This window comes from Morchella sextelata (assembly GCF_020137385.1).
Source record: "Morchella sextelata strain SCLS chromosome Unknown scls_9, whole genome shotgun sequence".
In the NCBI taxonomy this organism is placed as follows: domain Eukaryota; kingdom Fungi; phylum Ascomycota; class Pezizomycetes; order Pezizales; family Morchellaceae; genus Morchella; species Morchella sextelata.
The window spans coordinates 333,358-354,887 of NW_025408624.1; the positions used below are offsets into that span (position 1 = coordinate 333,358).

The 21,530-nt window shown below is 47.1% G+C and overlaps 6 protein-coding genes across 6 annotated transcripts; 2 read left to right on the plus strand and 4 right to left on the minus strand.

The window, feature by feature from the left end:
* Positions 1-1,409: 1,409 nt before the first annotated feature.
* Positions 1,410-1,580, minus strand: H6S33_012775 (uncharacterized protein; the record flags this gene model as incomplete). Its single annotated transcript, XM_044844584.1, has 1 exon — positions 1,410-1,580. The coding sequence occupies one exon, from the start codon at positions 1,578-1,580 to the stop codon at positions 1,410-1,412; it is 171 nt and encodes a 56-aa protein (XP_044694484.1).
* A 1,090-nt stretch (positions 1,581-2,670) lies between these two features.
* On the minus strand, positions 2,671-3,354 carry H6S33_012776 (uncharacterized protein; the record flags this gene model as incomplete). Its single annotated transcript, XM_044844585.1, has 1 exon — positions 2,671-3,354. The coding sequence occupies one exon, from the start codon at positions 3,352-3,354 to the stop codon at positions 2,671-2,673; it is 684 nt and encodes a 227-aa protein (XP_044694485.1).
* A 5,811-nt stretch (positions 3,355-9,165) lies between these two features.
* On the plus strand, positions 9,166-9,982 carry H6S33_012777 (uncharacterized protein; the record flags this gene model as incomplete). The annotated part of the gene is made up of 3 exons (XM_044844586.1): positions 9,166-9,223; positions 9,287-9,733; positions 9,786-9,982. The coding sequence occupies 3 exons, from the start codon at positions 9,166-9,168 to the stop codon at positions 9,980-9,982; spliced, it is 702 nt and encodes a 233-aa protein (XP_044694486.1).
* A 3,543-nt stretch (positions 9,983-13,525) lies between these two features.
* On the minus strand, positions 13,526-15,615 carry H6S33_012778 (uncharacterized protein; the record flags this gene model as incomplete). Its single annotated transcript, XM_044844587.1, has 3 exons — positions 13,526-14,926; positions 15,005-15,126; positions 15,180-15,615. The coding sequence occupies 3 exons, from the start codon at positions 15,613-15,615 to the stop codon at positions 13,526-13,528; spliced, it is 1,959 nt and encodes a 652-aa protein (XP_044694487.1).
* A 424-nt stretch (positions 15,616-16,039) lies between these two features.
* Positions 16,040-16,439, plus strand: H6S33_012779 (uncharacterized protein; the record flags this gene model as incomplete). The annotated part of the gene is made up of 2 exons (XM_044844589.1): positions 16,040-16,156; positions 16,221-16,439. The coding sequence occupies 2 exons, from the start codon at positions 16,040-16,042 to the stop codon at positions 16,437-16,439; spliced, it is 336 nt and encodes a 111-aa protein (XP_044694488.1).
* A 2,466-nt stretch (positions 16,440-18,905) lies between these two features.
* Positions 18,906-20,559, minus strand: H6S33_012780 (uncharacterized protein; the record flags this gene model as incomplete). The annotated part of the gene is made up of 7 exons (XM_044844590.1): positions 18,906-18,935; positions 19,517-19,836; positions 19,952-20,009; positions 20,080-20,171; positions 20,264-20,299; positions 20,375-20,431; positions 20,514-20,559. The coding sequence occupies 7 exons, from the start codon at positions 20,557-20,559 to the stop codon at positions 18,906-18,908; spliced, it is 639 nt and encodes a 212-aa protein (XP_044694489.1).
* Positions 20,560-21,530: the final 971 nt, after the last annotated feature.

The window sequence follows — 21,530 nt, forward strand, 5'->3', positions numbered from 1 at the left end:
AGCGCCGACAACACACCGCCAGCACCCTACTAAATCACCTTCACAGAGCTCGACACACCTTAGACAGCGGCGATACCAACGCCAAAACCGATTCACGGAGGTGCTCAGATGGATCTCCCTAACAACGCGCGCGTGGTATAAGGCCTCTCATACAAAAGATGCATTTCCCGTCGTTGACACACCCGCTCTCTCGAGCTCCGCGGGAAGAACGTGAACCGGTAAACCCGCGTGGTGTTCCGCGACTGGTCGCACGCATAAGTACGAAGCCCGCACCGCGCGGTCCCGCGGAGAAGAGGAGCACCCTGAGGTACTGACAGAAGCAGTGAAGATCTTCCCCCTCAAAGCGGCACACACACTCCCTATGAGCGCCAATCCAGGCTCGGGGATGGCCTCCGGGAAGCCTCAAATAACAGGCGTGGCCCACGAGCATATATATGAGTCTCTGACACTGCACTGTGTCGAGCGCCGTCACCAAACCATTGCACGCCGGCGGGCGACCCTCGCGGCTTCAAAACGGTCTGATCTCTCTCATCGGCGTTCCTAGGAGGTGTTGGACTTTGCCAGCGACGGCGGGGGCGGTCAGCGCAGGTATAAGGCGCAGACGTCTTCAACTCTTGTTACTGCATCTAGTATGGACGTACCTCACCCTATGTCTGCACCAAGGTCAAAGTCGGCGATGCTCTATCCTCGCTGGTCTGCTGTCCGGTGCGTTCTACTCGTTCCCGCCGGCCATATGCTCAACAAACGGACCGAGTGAGATTCGACGATCCCGGCCATTTCCGGCTTGGGTGTGACGAGAGATGTGGTTTACGTGACACGGCGTTCGTGGGAAAACATATCCGGCCTGGGCAAAGACATATTCGTGTTTGAGAAATCTCCTCTACTATGCACATGTACTCAGCTTGAGATGTCTACCCCCCCAGCTTCCTCCCTCTCCTTCTCCCCTCTCACTTCCTCTCTCACCAATCTAGCAGCGGGCATCATGGGAAATCCGGGCTTCAGAACTCGATATCCAGGCCTAAGCTTCCGGGGCTTACACAATACACGGTCAAAACATCAGGATGGATACCACACCGCAGGTTCGATCAACCTGCCGCTCACAGGACAGGAGCACGGTCCTTATCGCAGAGTAACATCCACCGCCCAGCACTCCTCTCCCAGCCACAACCCCAACCAACCACTCACAGGCTCTCACTCGCAGCACCAACCTCCCGATCAAACCACGATCCACCTGATCTCACACCAAACGGCACATCCAATCCACCCAATCAATCCACACATCACATCGCACCAACCCCAGATCGAGTCCTCCACAAGAAAAAAAAAAAAATAAAAAAAAAACTAAAACAAAAAAGATGGGATGAGACGCGCCGCCGTGGGGCCATCTCAACAGATCAGATCAGTCAATCTCATCGGCCGCTCAACATCCACATCTGATCACTTGACCACCCTAACAGACAGGCGAGCGTGCAGTTCATCTCGATTTTGTGGAGAACGTCGGCATCGATGGCCTTTTTCGTGAAGCTTCCTGCGGCCGCAGACATCGGACTCGGAGATGCGGCGGAGCGGACGTCATGCATGGTCGGGCATCCCACAAACCCCAACCCCAACCCCAACCCCAACCCCAACCCTCCCCAAGCCGTAGAAAAGAAAAGAAAGCGGGGGGAGAGAGTTGTGATGACGGTGGTAGGCTTTTTCTACCGCATGTACTCCGCTCCGTCGCCGTGCATTGATTCCGGTCGTCTTGTGAATTCGGGGCGACGAATTGGCTGGTTTTTTTTTTTTTTTTTCAATTTTGGCCTGGCCTTACATATATCTCTCTACATAGAGGAGTACGAGTTCCGCCCGCTAGGTAGAGTAACCTACACAGGTAGAAGAAGTAGAGTATGTAGGAGGTACATGGAAGAAAAGTAAATGGATGGGTACGCACGTCAAATCAACCCCGCTCATGCTCACGTTCACCCCGCAGCTCCACACCCACTCACAGGTTCCCTTTGCCCCAACAGAAAAAGTAATTTCGGGATTTCCAGGCTGCATGGTCGCGAAAGAAGCAACAAGTGGAACCCCATTTTTGAAAAGCAAATGAAAGAAGAAAAAAAAGTAACCATAGTAATGAGTGAGTGTGGAAATATGCATTCACTTCCCTTTTTAACCTCGACTAAGTTCCAACCAACCCTTAACCTTAAAAGCTATATACAACCACCAAAAAAACAACCAAACTGTTTTTTTTTTCTTTCTCCCACAAAATAAAACCCAAGAAATGCCTCTACATAATAATAATGATAATAATGACGATGATAAAAAAAAAACCGTTTTTCCCTTTTCCCCCCTGCCCTTTTCCCTGTACTGCTGAGTGAACCCTAAATGAAAAAAACAAACAAACCCAAGCCTTTTTTGTAGTCCGTCCGTCCGTTTCCCAATGAGCCCTGAATGATGATGATGATGCTAGGAAAAAAGGAATACAAAAATGCTTGAAAAACCAAAAAAGACAAAGCCAAATCGAGGCGCTTTATATCCCTTGAGCTAAAATGCAGACCACAAAAAAACACCCACAGAAAAGAAAAGCCAATTACAAAAAACTAAACGAGTAGAGAAAAATAAAAAAAAATATACACACGAAGCAAACACTCCCCCCCACTCTCACCCATTCACACCCGCGAGTACCTCCCCCTACAGCTCCATATCAATCTCATTATCCTCCCACCCATACCCATACCCACACCCCGGCACAGCCGCCGCCGCAGGCACCCCATGCACCTTCCTCACCTTCCTCCTGCCCCCCTCCTCCTCCTCGCCACTCTCCCCCTCCGACTCCACGCCACTATCGCCCCAGCAGCTGCCCCCGCCGCTGCCACTACTGAGCGACCCCACACTCTCCGCATAGCTCCTCTTCCCGCCGCGGGCCGTCAGGCGCTCAAACCCGTACAGAATGCTCTTATGCGACGCGGCCAAGGCCCCCTCGTCGTCGTCCTCGGCGTCCGAATCGTAGACCAGCGTGCCGCCGGCGCGGCGGTAGTTCTCGGGCGCCTCCTCGAACTCGCCGGTGAGCAGCTCGATGCCGACGGCGGAGTCGGCGTCGGCGTCGGTGGTGTCGCTGGGGAGCTCCTCGATCTCGATTGAGACGCGGGTTGAGGCGGCGGAGGCGGTGGTGGATGTTGAGGGTGCGGGGGAGGGGGAGAGGGAGGGGGGCGTGTTGGAGCGGTGGTGGTGGTAGTGGTGGCTGTGGAGGTCGTAGAGACTGGGGTGGTAGGGGTTGTAGTTGTAGTTGTAGTTTGCGGGGCGCGGGATTGTGAGTGGTGTGCTGAAGGTGCGCCAGGGTTGGGGGTGGTGGAAGGTGTTGGCGGTGCTGGACATTTTGGCGGTGGTTTTGGGGTTGTGGTTATGGTGTTGAAATGGTTAGGTATTGAGGTTTTTTAGTCGCGAGGTCTTTGGTTGTAGTAGTTGTAGTAGTTGTAGTAGTTGTAGTAGTTGTAGTAGTTGTAGTAGTTGTAGTAGTTGTAGTAGTTGTAGTAGTTGTAGTAGTAGTTATAGTAGTAGTTGCAGATTGTAGCAGTAGCTGCAGAAGTGGGGAGATCCTCAAATAGTGGAGAGATCAAGCCTTATAACCCGCAAGCGTTGTGGAGTGATCAATGTTGACGTAGTCGTGGAAGATCGTCGTCGTTATTGAAAATAGAATAGAATTGAGAACAACAAGCCCAATCGCAATCGCAACAACGCAGCTAGACAGCACAATGGGGAATCTCTCTCTTCTTTATATATGCCAGCAGAAAGGTGCGGAGAAGGTAGGATTGAAGGAGGAGGAGGATCAATCACTAGGGTGGTGGTGGCGGCGGTGGACGAAAGAAAAGAAAAAAAAAATTTAATTATAATTATATAAAACGGAGGAGGAGGTTGAAGGAGGAGGAGGCATGTCTAGTTATTATATTTATGTGCTCATCAAATAATTAATTTCACGCATATGTATGTAAGTGTGGTGTGTGAGGTGAGGTGAGGTGAGGGTTTTGGGCGTGCGTGTGAGGCACAACAAGTCAACACCACAAAGACAGGAAAAAAAAATCCCATTCTCGCCCGACAAATTGACTGACTCCCCTCCCAACTCTAATTTCCCACATAAGGCCGAAAGAAGAAAGCGAAACACAAGCCATATGACGGAGGACGTCAGGCGGTTTACTTTTTTTTCTCTCTCTTCCACGTAACGCTCTAACTGCCTACTCCTCCCCCGGACCCGAAGCGGAGGAGGAGGAGGAGGAGACTAGAATTGATGCAATGATGCAACAAACCACCAGTGACCAACGGGCGTGTTCAGCCTGTGCAGCCCATTTTTTGCTACCCTTTTTTCTCTGTTTTGTGCCAATTGTGCGAAGAGCAATCAGATGGACCGGGGGGTATGGGGGGAAGAATATTATTTTTTTGAGTCATCCTAGGCTTTGTGATTCGTGGTGAGGAAAGTGACGATTGCATCAGGGTGCAGACAGATATCACAACTCATCCATTGTTGGGGGCTAGAAGGCTACATGCGGACTGGTGCGGGTGTAGTTTGGAGCGGAGAGGGGAGAGGGGAGAGGGGGTATCAACTTGAAAGTAGCCAGCCAGCAGAGAACGACGACGATAGGGCAGCGTGAACTGTTACGTTACATGTAAGGGAGGCCGAGGAGGAGGATGAGTGGGAGGGGAGCTGGCAACAACCTCCACCTCACCTCACTACTATCCCACACCACAATGCTCACCACTCACTCACTCTCTCTCACCCTTAGAACTATCTTCGTCCGCGTACCTACAAACCTTCACGCTCACTCACTTACTCACTCGCTCTCACTCACCTGCTTGCCTGCCTGCCTGCCTGCCTGCCGCAAATGACACAGGAGCAATCCGCACCACAATCAAACACGCCAGCAGGCAAAAAACAGCACCTCAATCCCGCGCGCTGTCCTAATCTCCCATCCTCATCGGTTCAATAATAGAGCATCGGTAAAGTTGGATAGAGTAAAGCTCGCTCCCCCCTCCCCACGCCAGCGCCATCTCGGTGATCTGATCTGCCGTGCAACTCAACCCCCGGGAAAAGTAATCGGGTTGCGTGGTTGGGGCTGCAGTTATCATCTGCACAGCACATATGAAAAAAAAAAAAAATTCCAAAGCCCCCCGAATGCAACCGACACAACGCCGGTTTTGAGCGCGCGATATCGATGCATATGGGGATGGACAAGTGTTGAGTAGAGGATGCACTCACTGGGCTATCGATGACCGGGTGTGAAGGAATGTTGGTTGATGGGCTAGAGTACCTGATGGAGGGCCAGTCGGAGTGCACGCATGTCCCTGGGGTCTAGGTATTGATTGTAGGTCCTCTGATCTTCTGCGGGCGGTGAACGGCGGTCGCTCATAGTAAGCAAGAAAGTAACTTGAATTTGGCCTTGCAATGAATGACTGAACGCCGGGGATCGCGATTGTCCCAAGTGTGTAAGATGTAGATGTAGACAGGTGTGCTCATGTAGGGTCTCGCTTCGCTTGCTTGCTTGCTTCAGCTGCCTGTCTGTCTCTCTGTCAACGACTTCTTGCTTCTGCCCACCGCTATCTCCACGCACGCACCACCTACAACACGCTATTATCTGCGTTCAATCTCGAGAGTGGTTTGGCTTCCACCTCACACCTCACATCGCCATCACCACCATCACATTCGAATGCATTGCAATTACAACCGTAGCGCGGTCTACTCTACATAACCATTCTATCCATCTGCCTAATCTGGTCTGCAGTCCCGCGGTATTCTCGTCGCGTTTGTCTGCCCGTTTGCAACCTGCCTGTTGATGCAACTAAATTTAGCCCGCTGTTACCCGGTAGGCGAGCGTGACAGGGATCGGAGAAACGTGCTGCCGGGGTTGTTGAATGTTTTTTTATAGCGGATCTTTGCGGCGGCGGAGGCGGCGAGCGGTGGTAAGGGTGGTGGATATACCATATTTGGATGATGTCTTGAGGTAGAGTAGAAGCATGGCGTCGATGGCGGCGTCCTGCGTGGCAGAGGAAAACTCACAGTTTCAGATAAAACAGTTCATAAGTGGCAATCTGCGCACGATTCGCAGTGAAGAGGAAACCTATTTATGACACCGTAAGTGTAAGAGCCCCTATGCACGTCTCGCCGGGAAACTTGCTGGGACGCTCGTTGCTTTGGGGGTAACACAACCAGTGCGCGCCGGCGTCCTGCTAGATAACGAACGTTGTGTAAAGTTCAAAAGCTTGATCTACCTAACTACCCCCACTACACCCTTAAACGTGCACCTGCATAGAGAGAGAGATTAAAGAGCTCTTATCTTATCTCGAGGGTAGTGGTGTTTGGAGTGTAAAAATCACGAGATATCACTCGGTTCTTATCGCAAGTGAAGATAGTCGTCTTATCGGAAGTCTGGCCGCCTCGATCAGGGGCTGGTGTGAAGATTTTATAATTGGGGGGGATTTTCTTCTGTACTGCGTTGTGATTGATTGATTTGACGAACAAAGTTGAGATGCAGTCGGGAATCGTAGATCGTTGCAGCTGCCATTGAACACGATCAACAGATGAACGGGTGGGTTACACCATCCTCGACCAATATATTATCTTCCATACTTCAGCACGAATCATAAGAGGTAAAAACAAAAGTACAAACCTAGATATGACTATTTTGCAGTTGGTACACAGGTTCTCACTCGATCTACCAGGCCACACGAGCAGATTGATTGATTGATTGATTGATTGATTGATAACTCGTTAATTGTGTGCGGCCACACGAACAGAGACAAAGCTACTGGCTACCGAAGAGTCTGTTACATCCGGGCTGTCACACCTCGTCTATTTATTATCGAGGTCAGGAAATATTCATGTAGACGATTCCCGCAGCGAGTATCGCATGCACCGTCTCTCTATGGGTCGAGATGCGATTGAGGGTAAGTGTATCCTGTGGCCTATAGAATTCTCATTGGCCAGAATACACAAAAGTTCCGCCTCTAGAAGAGATTTAATTGTTTCGCCACAGGAGACCCACCCACTATCAAGTCTCGAGCCATAGCTGCAGGCATGAGATCTGCTCGACGCTTCCGATCTCAGGCAGTAATACTGGTCGTTTCTGGAGTCTAGACCAAACAGATCTCGACAAATCTCGTCCTTGCGCTGCGCCCCCTTGGTCAATTGAGATAATAATAAATGCATTAACAATGAAGCGAGTGCATTAGTACTGACATTTCACATGCGTATTCGTAGAAGCTAGGGAGGGTGAGGGGCAGGGAGGAAATCGGGGTGCAGATCAAAAAGGGAAGTGGGGGTTACCTGGAATTACGGAGAATATGCAACCTATATAATAAGATTTCTGGCATATGGGATTGATGTAAGGAGATTCCACCACGGGGAATAGGGAAGGAAAGCGATACTCGAAGACAAGCAAATGATACAGTGAAGCGATCGAGGAGTAGAAGTAATGGGAAGGAGGAGATGATGGGCAAGCAAGCGATTGAGGTGTTTGTGGAAGAAAAAGATTTTCGTTAAGAAAAAGTTGTCTCCAAAGCCGCTAAAGCCCGTACATACGTACGCGTGTTGTTGGGCACGAGGACTTCGAGGCCGATGTGGCACATTGTTGGCCACTAAGTATTTACGATACAACACGTTTATGAAACCAAGATCGAATGAAGTGATCAACTTCATTAATCAATTATAGAAGTAATATCATAATTCGCAGCTAGTTCGCTGATAGACCTATCTTAAAATCTATGCACAGATTATCACTCGACCATTCCTGGCGCGCGATCGGGCGTATTTTTTTTTTATTTTTTTATTTTTTTTATTTAATTCATTAATCGTATCGCGATCAGGAGTACCTCAGAGCTAAGAGTTCATGTAGTTCGCGAACAGTCTCATACACAGGACCAGATCTATGATACGTTTAACTGAGAAAGAAAACAAGGAAGTGTGACCAGCACAGAGTACACAGCAGATCGCGCCTACGCTGCCGTACAATCAAGTCCAGGACCTGTACTCGTCGCTCTCCATTCTCTCTGTACTCGTATGCTGCCAACAGCTTATGCTTGGCTAACTGTGTGTTTACCGACTTCGTAGAGCAAGGCTATATATCAAGTACCTCTTCGAAAAGACCTCCTCCTCGAAGAGGAGAGGGGTGAGGGAGAAAAGAGTGGACAGAAGAGGATGAGGTGAGTAGATGAGAGCAACGGGCCGGCGAGAACAGGTACTACGAATGGAGCCGTAGTATACAGTTACTTAATTCAAATCAGGACCCGCTGGCTCGCGACTCGACGTCTAATCTCTAGTTACATGTACTTATAACGAAGAAATAAAGGGAACAAGAAGTTGCTACCTCGTAGGCGGTATTAGGCTCGTGTATCTACGAGGTCGACGAAGGTAAATAATTGTGTTGCCTAGAGGGTGTGTACACCCAAACTGTGACGCGGCTTCCATTCAAAAAGGTCGGCGCGTTACGCGGAATCCAGGCCCAACAAACCACGGGGCCAAAATAAATAACCAACAATGAAGTCTTGGGAGCGAGACCGCGTCTGATCTATCGGGGAAAAGGAATAAGCGAGTAGAAATGATAAATGAGACCAACTGTCGCAACGAGTGAGTCATTCCTATGAGTATTATTGTAGCTGCTGGCAGTAGACAGGCACCAAAACTATTTTAATATCTCTATGCTCATATAGGAAGAAAATAAACTTTCTGGTGTTATTTTTGATCGTAGTGTAATGTAATAATACGTCACCTATAACTGCATAAGCAAGGGGTTTCCGGTTTTGGGGGCGAGAGCATAATATTAATGGAGGGGAGGTAATAGTGGAAGTGAGAGTTTCTAAAAGTTCAACCATATACAAAACAAAAATGAATAGGTTTTTAATATGCAAATAAGGACATAAATTTCAAGGCAGATAGTTTCTCGGTAGTTTCTTCTGTTGTAATGATATGTTGAGATTATAATATACATATTCTGAATGCATACATGATGGGTGTGTATCCTTAATTACAGGGTAGCAAAACACACCAGACTGACACTATAAAAGGAGCTTATCTCCCAACATAACACCTTCTCTTCTCCATCATCTACCATCCCCTTAAATCCCTATTTTCCTCAGAAATCTTCGAAATTTCATCAACTTTTAACTCCTCCATCACTATTTTTTTTCACAATCACTTTAAAGATGGCATTCCAACCAAACACCAACTTTATTAACACCTTCATCACTGATTATAATATTGGTAATAATATTATTAAACCTAAAAGCAAAATTTTGACAATCGCTAATGACCGCTTCGATACAGTTATTACCAATAACAATTCAGCTTCCAATAACGATAAAAAAACCATTACCCTCGACCATATCAAATGGTTTAAAAACATTCCAATTGTCGAACTTGCTCCGCCGACCGTAATTACTTGCGCTGTAATTGGATGCGAAAGAAAATTCATCCACAACGATATTCACATTTGCAGGAAAAATTACATCAACCACCTCCGCCTCAATAAGAATAAAGCAATTAAGCGCAGAGAACTTGAAGCTCGTGAATTAGCCCTAATGAACAAAGATGAAAATACCAACCCAAACAATATTGCTGTTGAACAAAACACAACCACCGCTACTAAAAAGTTGGATTATTATCAGAAACAGAAACTCTTGGCAGCAGAGAAAAAAAAGGAAAGGGAAGCTCTTGCGCTTATTTTAGAGGATGCCCACTTTGATGCTCATGCAGCTGAAATGGCTACTCATAGTAAGTCTTTGAAATCCATGGTGTTGTATATTTCTAACATGTTTTTAAATAGACATTACTTCTGAGTCAGCTAAGGAGATTTCTGCCAACCACCGCAAGAACAATGTGGAGAAAACTCGTGTCTCCTGGCATAAGTCCATGCTTAGAAGAAAAGCAAAGAAGAATGCAGATCTTCTTGCTCTTGGTAATGAAGCTATTGAGCAATGGGTCAATCAGGAGTATGCCTTGAAGTTTGGGGGAACTGTCTGAATAAAGTAGTCAGCAAGGGCTTTAGGAATTATCATGGGAATGGAAAAGGCTAAGGGGGAGTTTGAGAAATGAAAGGTTGTACGGGAGAAAAGGCTTGTACTTTAACTCATAGCTCTGGGCGAATATACTTCTACTTGGCAACTCTTCTCTTTTTGCGTACGCATTGCTCGTTTTGAGTTTGCGCTTCCGTGTGGGGGGCACCGTTTTAGCGATTTTATAGTTCCGTGGCAGTTAGGCGCATATACTAGCGATGGCGAAACTATAAAAAGAATTTAAGGTTTCTTAAACCTCCTCTTACGCGTAGGGTGGGCTCGAGAGCATCAAATCGAGCTTCGTTGACTAGGCGTTCGTTGGTTTTAAGTTAGGTGAACATACTCCTACCCGACGAACTCCTCGTACTTTACGGTGCTCTGAACCAACAACAAATTAGTTGTGCTGTGTCGTTTATTTTAATATGTATACGTAGCTATACTGGCATTGATATAAAATTCGAAGAATAAATACCCCTGCGAGCGTTGACCAGCTTTGGGTGATCCACTCGTATTTGTCAACTTTACTCTACGAGACTCTTCGTTGACGGTGCCGCGGGTGGTGACGGTGGTAAGAGGTAACGGTGGTAGGAGGCAACGGTGGTAGGAGGCAACGGTGGTAGGAAAGATATGTTTAGCACATTAATTCGGGGGCGAATCTTTTCTTATTAATACGAACTTTATAAGACTTGAGACCTCGACCATATGCCTTCGTCAATTATCAAATGAAGAGAGGGAAAGAAAGGGACCTTAATACGTTTCTACGAACCAATACTTACGGCCCTACTCCAACGATGGATACTTTTGCGGGCTCGCGGTAGCGAGCCTTCTTTACTGTAGTTTAGGAATATAAGAGAATTTTATTTTTATTAATCCTGATTTTATTCAAGATTGAAGCCCTCATGTATGTAGCGCCCAATTCTAGAATGAAAAGAGAAAAAAAGAGTAGCCTTATGGCATTTCTGCGGGGTTAGTTTGGAAACCTTAGGCGCGGACAGTGTTCTTTGCTATGATTTGTTTTAAAACTAGCAAATGATATTCGATGTGTTATCGAATTCTTGTCCTAGATGGCTCATGTAAGACCACATTGTTCCTATCGCTCTATCATTGTCATCATCTTTACTACCGGCACCACTATACATTCTGGGTCTTGCGGATTTCTTGACAGAAAGCTATCCAGCCCCGAAGGTGTATATATCGCTAACCATTCATCCTCCCACATACGCATACGCTCGCCATCCTTCCTCCTCCACCACAGCGGATCAACAAGCCCTCCCAAAGAATCGCCACAAAAACCCGGCCCCGCAACGAAAGCTTTGGAAGAGGCCAGAAGCACGACCCTCAACCACGTCAAAAGAACCGAGAATAACATATATTGGGGGTAGACATGTACGCACCTCCGTCAAACGGACAGCAGCACACCTCCCACGAGGTAGATACCGAGAACACCCACCCACGAGAGCCCTTCGGAGGGGTGAAACGGGCCTACCAGTAGGACATGACGATTCAGCACCCCTATCCACGCTGCTAGCGAAATGAAATCAGTTACATGCGAGGATTCATGGCCGTGTGATGTGCAAAACAAGACTCACCATTCTTCATTACCCCTCGGCGCGTTCTATCCTATCGAGGTACTCCATCCAACCTCCCTGATTCACAACTCAAGTAAGTCCGCATCAAGCTCCCTAGTCTACAGATACAACATTAGCTTTATACTCTAATAACTGGCTAACACAGTCAGAACCTAAGAGCGCCAAGCTCCAGCTTGTAGCTGTGGATGAATCATAGTCACTACCTCTCCTCGGCTCCTGGTGGCTGCAGGTAGAGTCCCTCGATATTAGATTCCTTTTATCGCCGGGGTAGCTCACCGCTACATCAAGCTTATCCAACAGACGCTTTTAAGACGGAGAGTTTTACTGTCCGGTTGCTTCCACTTTCAGGCAAGTTGGGGAGCTCTAACCACAACCGCATTGGTTCACCATGAATCACTCGGTTAATTTCCGAGTGATCGCTTATGACGGCGAATCTCATGCCGGTTGCCGCCGACTTGAGAAATTGGGTGAGAGGGAAATTGGGCGATTTCTGAGTGGTGCATTGGCAAAGATCAAGATTGGACCTGAATTTTAATTCAATATGGTGGATTATGGCCCTCATTGTAGAGATATATTTCTAACCTACTCAGAAGCAATAATACTCGTAAATTCATGACGTTTCTGAACACGACTGCTACTGCATACCATACAAAAAAGCGCTAAATCCACCTTTTTGTATATCATGCAATATTGGTCGTGTTCAGAAACGCTATAAAATTATGAGTACTGATCCAGCATGCCGACCTAACTTGCATTTGCGAATACTGATTTCAATTCAGGCATTACACTTCTCACCCACCCAATATGTCGCATCTTTTCAACGTCCCCCAGGTTCGGAAAAGGAACCCAATAGGCCAGATCCCGTCTTCGTTACACCACCTTATCAGGGGTTACGATTCGCCTTGCCAGGAGTACACGATTCTCCCGGTATCTCCAACCTTCCCCACATTTCCTCGCCGGTGACGTGCAGGTTCCCATTGCATGTGGTATTTGGTTGCCGCAAGCATGGGTGGGACCACTTGCAGTTTGCGCAACGTTACGTTAAAAAACCGAGATTGGTATTGAGACGTGCAACTACAAAGCTAGCTAAATTGTAGAGACATATAAAGAACATGGTATATATGCGCAGAGAAGATGAATAAGAGGTACATGCAGGCATGGGAAGAACGAGGTGGGTGTATGTCTTCGCAGGAGTTTTCTTTCCTTTTCTTTTCATGCGTACTGCATACACACCAGAACCCGGAAGGAAGAGTAGAAAGATAGAAAAAAAATGCAATCTATAACAGGTACGTAGAAGAGAAAAGAGAAAAAAGAGGAAGATATATTTCATGTACACATCCCAAGCTGTAAAGTCCACTTATCATGATATACCCAAACGTGTCTCCCAGGCTCGAAAAAATATCAAAAAGACTTCCATAGAGGAAAAATAAAAGAAAGGGAATAATTATCGTTACTATCATAAAAGACAAATTTCTAACCGTTTCTTCATTGATGAAACCAGGAATGGCACACAAAAAAATGCAAAACTGAAAAAGATCATGCTTATAAATGCTTCTGATAGACGTGATGAAGGATAAAAAGTGCGGAAACAACTACCTGAGAGAAGGAGAGAGAAAATACAACCTCGAGTATCATAAGATGGATCATGCATAGGTAATTTTAAATAGAAAAAAAGAGGAAATTAACAGGCAGAAAAAGAATTTGAAACTCATACAAAACAATCAAATAACTCCGCCAACCGATAATTTTAGATTCCCCCATTTTCCCCTTGCCCCCTGGAAAGATTTTTTTGATTCCGCTCCATATACCGTAAGAAAAAGAAAGAAAGAAATCGCACCAAGCCAAAGCACATGGCCTAATATGAAATCTGTATAAGTTATGACGGAAAAATGAATCATAAAGGTCATGTGGGATCCGGGGGTTTAACGGCGGGATCCGAATCCTTCCCATTGCTGTTGGCTAACCTCGAGCCCCAACCCTGAGCTACGCCCAGTACCGCCAATCATGATCGGACGGCTGCTTGAAGTTTCATCCTCGTCCTCCATCAAGAATTGGGTCTCGGGTTCCTCATCAATTGACGCAACGCCCTTGTTGCTTGAGTGTGAAGAGGACATGGCCCTCTCCATCTGCTTTCCGGTAGGACCTAGGGACTTCGAGACAGTAGGTAGATCATACGGGTCACTCCTGGTAGACGAGAGCCTAGCACGTTGCATAGTCTGAGTGAGCGTAGAGACACCGCCGAAGCTTCCCCGGGTGGGTGATCCAGGGTAAGGGGAAGTTTCGCGTCCAAGGGCGAGGGAGCGGAAAGTCGGGCTAGAATCTCCGTGATGGTAGGAATTCCTAAGCGGAGAACCAACATGACCAATGCTGGGAGTTGGGGCCTCATGGTCATCACGTTTTGTTCTCATAACGATCGGTCCCCAGCCGCCGCCACCGCTTGGTGAGCCAACAGGGGGTGATCCGATAACGCCGGGGTCCGCAGGTGTTCCAGGCGCGGTTAAGCTGTGGCGGAAGCTAGAAACTCCCTCCTCGTCTGTCCTGGAAAGTCTTCTGCTCCGCTCAGCTGGTGTGAGAAGCTCATTAAGGCTGCTTGGAACGAAGTCTTCCTCGAATGCGAAGTCTGCATCTGAGCCGTTATCCTTGCGAAACCTCTCGCCAAGCATCCTTTCCATATTCTCTGCCCTAGCGTAACTAGCTGGGAGAAGCTTCTGGCGCCTTGAAGACATAGACGAGTGCATGATTCTTTGACCCAAAGAATCCTCGCCATTTACCCTAGGGGAACGAGACAATCCTCCACCAATGCTACTTTCCTCGTCCCCGAAAGCCGAGATGTAGAGAGAAGCCAAGACACCATTGCGCCCATTAGACAAAGAAGGTGGTGGAGACTCCATTCCGAACTTACTGGGCACCGAGGAAGCATACGGCCCAGTCCTCGCAAACAACGAGAAATCATGTCTCTCAAATGAAGCTGGGAGAGTTGCATCCAAAGGCCCCAATGTCCTCTGAGAAGTGGAAATGTTGTCAAGCGGAGAGTCACCTGGAAGCGAGCTTGACATATTATCACCGTTGTTAGACTGATTGCTAGAGATCCCATTGAAGTCGTCCCCCCCGTTAAAGCTGTGGTTGGGAGTGTGGTGCGGAATCATATTTGCCTGGAGCAGCGAGTTATGGAGAGCCGATCTGTGATTAGTGTGGCTGGTGTCCATACGACTAAACTGGATCTGGCCATGACCACCGCCGTTATTGAAACTAGGCCTGTTGATTTTGCGCCCATCAGGAAGAATGTGAGCAAGAGCACACTTGATGCCGAACTTGCAGTTTCCCTGTTTCGTGCGGGTAACTTGATTAGCACAAACTTCTTTCAGGGCAAAAGAACCTTTCCATAGTTGTGCGCCGCTTACCTTTGAGAAGTACTTGCAAGGAGCCTGATCTGTAGATGGATCAAGATTATGGGAGAAAGGACATGCCTTTCCGGCCTGGCAGGCGCCTTGTCTAAAGAACTTGCACGGCACGTGGTTCAGATCTGCGGCTCCGCAATCAGCAAGCATTCCACCAATAGATAATTGCAAGACTTACTCTTGTTGCTCGGGGGACTCCTGGAAGCATCAAACGGTGGCATGTTAGGTCCTATTGGGATGCCAGGCGGCTGCCCGTGCGGCTGCTGCTGCTGTTGCTGGAGCGGAACGGGCGTCGGACCTGCAGGAGCAGCAGAGTTTCCATTGGAGGGAGTTGGGAGCTGGCCGGAAAGTGGTTGAGAAACAGACATGCTTCTCCTCCCGCTGCCAGGACGGAAATGCTGCTGCGAATTGGGATTAGCAGAGGCGTTGCCGTCTCTGTTGCCTTCTCTACTGTTGCTGGTGTACATATTGGGCTGCTCCGGGGGTGTGCTCACGGCTTGGGGTTGACTTGTCGGGAGGTTCATGGGAGGAAGAGCAGGAGGAGGAGGATGGATCAAATCCTTTTGCTGGAGTGGTGGCTGCTCGTGTGAGGGGAAGGGAGTGGTGGCAGTCATTGCGATTTGAGAGGTTAACTGACTGTGTGGTGTCGGTGCGCAAGATGGAGGAGGGAGAGGTAGAGGAACTTTCGTTGACTTTTAACGTCACAGTCGACTCTACTGTGTGGGGGAATGGGGGAGGGGGTAGAATTTTCGCTTTCCCGAGGAGTCAAGACCTCTTGCAACGGCAACCCTACTTTATTTCCCCCTTTATTTCTCTGAGTTTTTTTTCTTTCTCTCTTCTGCTGCTCTCTCGATCCGCTGTGGTAGTGCTGCGTAGCTATTGATGTTGTGTTGACAGGTATGTGGTAGCAGTAGTTGCGGTGGCTGTCTCCTCGGGTCTCCTTCTTCTTCTTCTGGACGACGGACAGACAGACGGAAAGACAGTGGTAACGGAGATGGGATGGTGAACGGGAAAACTGGGAGAATTGGAAGACCGACAATGGCAGCAGTAGCGTTTACAGTAGTGGCAGTACTAGTGGCACTGGCACTGGCACTGGAAGTAGCAGCAAGCAGAAGCAACGACAACGAAGACTTCAAGAAAGACGAAGAGACGAATGTAAAGAACAAATAAAATAAAATAAAAATGAAATCTCTGGCAAGCGATGTGTCTATCGTCTCAGGAACAGATCGATCAATCAATCAATGGATCAATAATCTACGTACCAGTCAGCCAGCGTGCCAGTCAACTTGCAGAGGCACTGGCGAAGTCGGCCAATGGTAAGACTGTAACTAAGGAATCAGGGCCCAACGAGAAGCTGGTTGGCGGGGTCAGGGACTCTGTCCACACCCAACTTTCGGACTCCGTAAGGTTGAGGGGAAGGGATTCCGATGAGGGGTGAGAGCAGGAAAGGATTCACAGCCGCGCTAGCAAGGACCGCCGAATATACACCAACCAATCAGGGACAGAAAGCGGCAGGGCTCGAGTCACAACAGCCTTTTTCTTTTCTTTCTTCTCTGCCGCCTTATTTTGCCTTTGCCTCTTTAACTTCTTTCACACAACTGAACAACAACAAACAACAAACAACTAACTGCTCAGTTATTCTTGTTAGCTCACCACCCAGCAGATGTTTCGGAAACACAAGATCAGGAAACAAGAATACGCACCACACACAGAAACAGGATAAGCGATGGAAGTACAAAAGTCAAAAAAATAAGATACACCAATGTAAAACGAATACCAGGTTGGGGGCGGATTGATAGACGATTGCCGATAGAATGGAAAATCCAAAATAAACAGACTTGGAAACGTAGGGGACTAGATACAGAGACCTTTTCTCTGCTAGATGGATGATGATGGAGGTCGCAAGACAGGTTATAACGAATGACCAGACCACGCAGCACGGGAGACGGACAGGAGAACAGGACCATGAACAGGACTCGCACACCACTAATAATTAGTACCAGGCAGTCCAGTGTCAGTTTATCAACCGGTCAGTCAATGCAAGGCGCACAATGTGGCTTTCGTTGAATGAAGGATTTATGGCGTCTATACGTAGGTAGTCAGAAGGCAAATCACTACATAGGTATTGCAACTGCAATGCGCAAGCGTTCCTGAGGATGGAAGCCTTGTACCTCACTCTACAAACTGAATATACGAATAGGCCGCCCGGGAATTGAGAGAGAGCTGAAAAAAAACTGCCGAGAGGTCCAGAGACCTCATTTGTCTGCTGACACCATCAACGGTAGTCCCGAGAAAATGGTCCTCGAATAGAAAGGAAAACAATCTTGATGCAAAGGATATATCAAAGGGAACGTTGTGAGCTCATCGCTTTCTCTGGACGCTTGGCATTATCATGAGACAGTTTGTCTGGTACCTCACCTCAGGAACACACGAGTACGTTCTAAATGGATTCATTAACCCGGATAGTTACATATACCCACAGCCCAGATACGTCAGTACGGAGGTATGTGGTGGGGGGTGGACACGGCGAAGATGGAGTGTGTTCTCAAGCTCTTATTCCCAGGCACATGATCAATCTATAATCGACTCCGAGTGCACGAAAGCCTGTTGAATATCCGGCAAGGAATTCCATATGCCCTGTAATATGTTATATACAGGGTCGGAAAGCGGAGCCTATGGAAATATTTCCTTTCGTCTGAACTTCTGAGGCGTCTTACTTCTTAGTTATTTTTGTTTTTTTCCCGTACTTTTTTTATTAATTTTATTTATTTATACCAATATGCGGGACGACTGCGGGTGACCACGGCATTGCATCTAGAGGTTCTGGATGACCACCACTAGATTCGATTTCGGCACCTTCCTTTATCTATAAACAAGCAGATGATATCCAGACGAGATGATATGTAGGCCTGCAGCACCGAACCAGTAGTAGCTTCGTGATTCATACAAGTTCTCCACACGTCATCCTAATTAATTGGCGTCTTCGAGCTCTTGGGATATCAGTAGTTACACAATAGAGGGGCTTTTGTGATATTCTCCAGCCTCACCCAAACATCCAAATGTACATGAGATAATAAATCTCCATTTGGACTTTACTAGCGGCATCGATGATTGCATTGGGGATTACTGTGTGTCCACCATGGTCTGCAGGGACCACAAAGGCCAGGTACTGCAAGTATTCGCCTAAGCAATAATACTGCAAGCACGGCTTTGCCGCGTTTACCAGAATACGGCCTTGTTTTGGTTTCATAGAGTATTGTCAGAAACGTCGCAGGGCACTGATTTGGAGCTACTGAATTATCTTACTACGTCAGAGTAAAATGCTTTTCAAATGCTGAGTTGCTGTAAGCCGACGGGAAACGTACTAAAATCTATCACGCAAGTAATAATCCGGATCTGCCTTTCATCTCGATATCTTGGATGAGTTCCCTGTCAACCGAACTTTCACCTCCTCTTTAAAGTGCAAAAGAGCTCGCTGCCAGTGCAATGTTCATCGTTCATCGCGGATGGCGTCCAATTCAAACTCGTGTTCAGCTGACATGATTGCCGGGGTTTTTCCCATGTGAAAAATGTAGAGCTTGAGAGGAAGCTCTCCTAGCTTCGCTTCGGTCAGTTAGACCCCCACGTTATCCCCCCCCACATTCTCCTGTCCGGGGCTGGTATTCACAACCGAAAATAGGAAGAGTATGTCGAGTTATCTACTGCCCATACTTATAAGGTGTGGAGGTGCTGAGGAATTCAATAGATTATCGTATGGTACCTAGAAAATGATAATATTACAGATCATGTTTTTATCCGGTCCGAACAGACCTGTCTTTTGGACTACATGTAGATGCCCCCGAGTTTCCCTTTCTAAACTCATGTCAACAGCCTTGAGTAACGTTTCTCCAAGCCTCCTTGAGCTTCAAGAATCTCCTTCCAAACCTAGGCGTTCCTTTTCAAGGGTTAGCAAATATGTGTGCGTGTTCATGTGCATGCGTGCGGGAACATGCTTCTTCTGGTTCGCAAGAAACTGCAGATATACAAAGCTCGTTCGGGCCGAACGAGACAAAACATGGAACGTCCCCGACCCAACACCGAAACACGACAGAGAGTGTTTAAAGAAGTTGCTCACTGTCAGAGCCGGACGATCAAAGCCGCAAAAAGAAAAATACAAGGCAAGGAAAAAGTAAACGGCGCGCCATCACCCGCTTCCCCACATTTCTCGACAAAAGAGACAGTGTCCGTGACCAATGGTTTGCGCAACTATGTACATAACCGCTGCTCAAGATCGACACTGTCTCTCTTTTTCACGGTGTATTTCAACATGGTCCGACCATGAAAAAATAAAATAAAAACCAATGATAGATATCAGAGGGGCTGAGTGGTATAAAGAGGTATTTCAAAGAAAACCTAAGGAGCTGATAGGTCCCGGAGAAGATATCCATAAAGACATTAAAAATGGGGTTGGCGCTAGAAAGAAAGGAGTCGTACGAGTATGAGAGGTTCATGAATTGTGATCACGATCAGACTTACCCAAAGGTCACTGGGGTTCAAATCCCCGCAGCCATCACAAATTGTCCCCCAGAATTCCTTGAACGTCTTCTTTCTCCGCCTCAGCAAAGTCTCAAGCCTGACATACTCGACGTCCATGGCAGCCTTTTCACTAGCAGAAATAGACTTGACGGGACCTGCTCTAATAGGCTTCAGGGAAGACTCAAGTTTCTGAATCTCGGCTTCAAGAACACCAACAGTCTCACAGAGTGAGGAAACTGTAGGTGCTGCTTTGAGTGTATTCAGGGTGCCTTGGAGCGACTTGAGCTCAGCTTTCACCTTGACTATCTTGAGCTTGGTACCTAGACGTTTCACTTAGCCACACTCGCCACCACTGTAGAAGCTTCAGCTATTGAGTATCTCTGGGAACAAATACTCAAAAGCATGAAACAGCCGAAGAGAAGACCATATACATACCCGCAATCTTCTCGTCCATAGCCTTCAGGTCTTCTGTACTCGCAAAATCATTAGGATCCTACAAAATATTTCCATGAGTCAGACAAGGTATTTGCTGCATAGGTCAGATGAAACAAGAGGTGGCAGACCTGGATAGCGTGATATACTATTTGCTTTCCAGAAGCTCTTCCCTCGATTTCTCCCTTCTCGTGGAGCTCTTTCAATATCTTTGCCGCAGTAGCTGCTCGGTTTTTTATCAGTAACTGAAAGCTAGAGATAAAGACTCATCCACTTAGAAGGAGAGGTCTAATTCTCCTCGGAGTTGTTACTAACTTTTAGTAACTGCATTATGAAGGTTTGCACTAACATCTTAACTACTATTAGTTGAAAACAAACACCAGCTGACGGAGATTACCCCAAAAGAAGCGAGCAAATATGGCTTACCTGTAGCAGAATATGGTCGATTTTGTTGACGGAGGTAGTCGATGATCAGCTCATTGGCTGTGTGATGCAGGAACACAGATTAATATCGGCTCTGGAATGAAAAAAGTAAACATGAGCTGAGAGCCTCTCCCTCACTCACCTTGATCACCGGCAAGGTGCTCTTTTTTCTCTTTCTTGGGAGGCATATCTGGCCGGTGGTATTCTCCGTGGTATTCTCCAGATAAGTTATCGGAGACGAGGTGAAGTGCTCACTGAAGCTAGATGAGAAGAACAGGTACGTACTTTAGAACTAAAGAAAGTGCTTTTACCTAGTGGCTCCTCAGATTATGTGATGCTTCGACGTCGAAGGGAGCCTATTGCCTTAGGCTGTGTAACTTAGGTTCACATTCTAACACGTACACTTACTTGTATGTACAAAGGGGCATTGAACTTTTTTTTCTGGTAATGACAAACTCAAAATACCTGCTTAACAACTGATAGAATTCAGGATCTGACGCTATCTAGTGACATTAGCGCACATGTCTAGATTTTGTCTAGTTGATCATCACCCATCACTCACTTCGGTTTCCCAGCTGCAGGATGCCGAACGCATTTGAATTCTTAGACAACGGCGCATTACCAGTCCCATTGACGGACTATCGCACTGTTACACATAGACACAACAACAATTCTAGTTTAGTAGGCATATTTCTAGCACCGTACGTACATATGTAATAATCATAACTGTAGTTACTGCAACTGCTTGAAAATATACTACAAGAGCCTAAAAACCCGGCTCTGGAGTGAGGTATCTTACTGCCCTGGAATCTTATATGCGGATGTGGTATCAGGCCTAACCGAGATTTGTTACGGCGGGAACTGAATTTCGTATTAATGGGTTCGAACCCCTGGTTCGTGTAGCGGGTCGATATAAGCTCAAAATGTAGTTAAGGCGTCAGGAAGGAATTAAGAGACTTAAAAGGGATTCATCAATCACCAGAAAACGAAATTTATACTGGCAATACGAAAGGGGCAAGTGGAATAGATATTCTCGACTTCTTGGGGATATATACCAGTACAAGGGTAATGATCAAATTGACGGAATATTTGGATTCAAACTTTCCGTTTTAAAAAGACCTATATTCATATGTATGTATTTCGACACCTATCTTGAGGC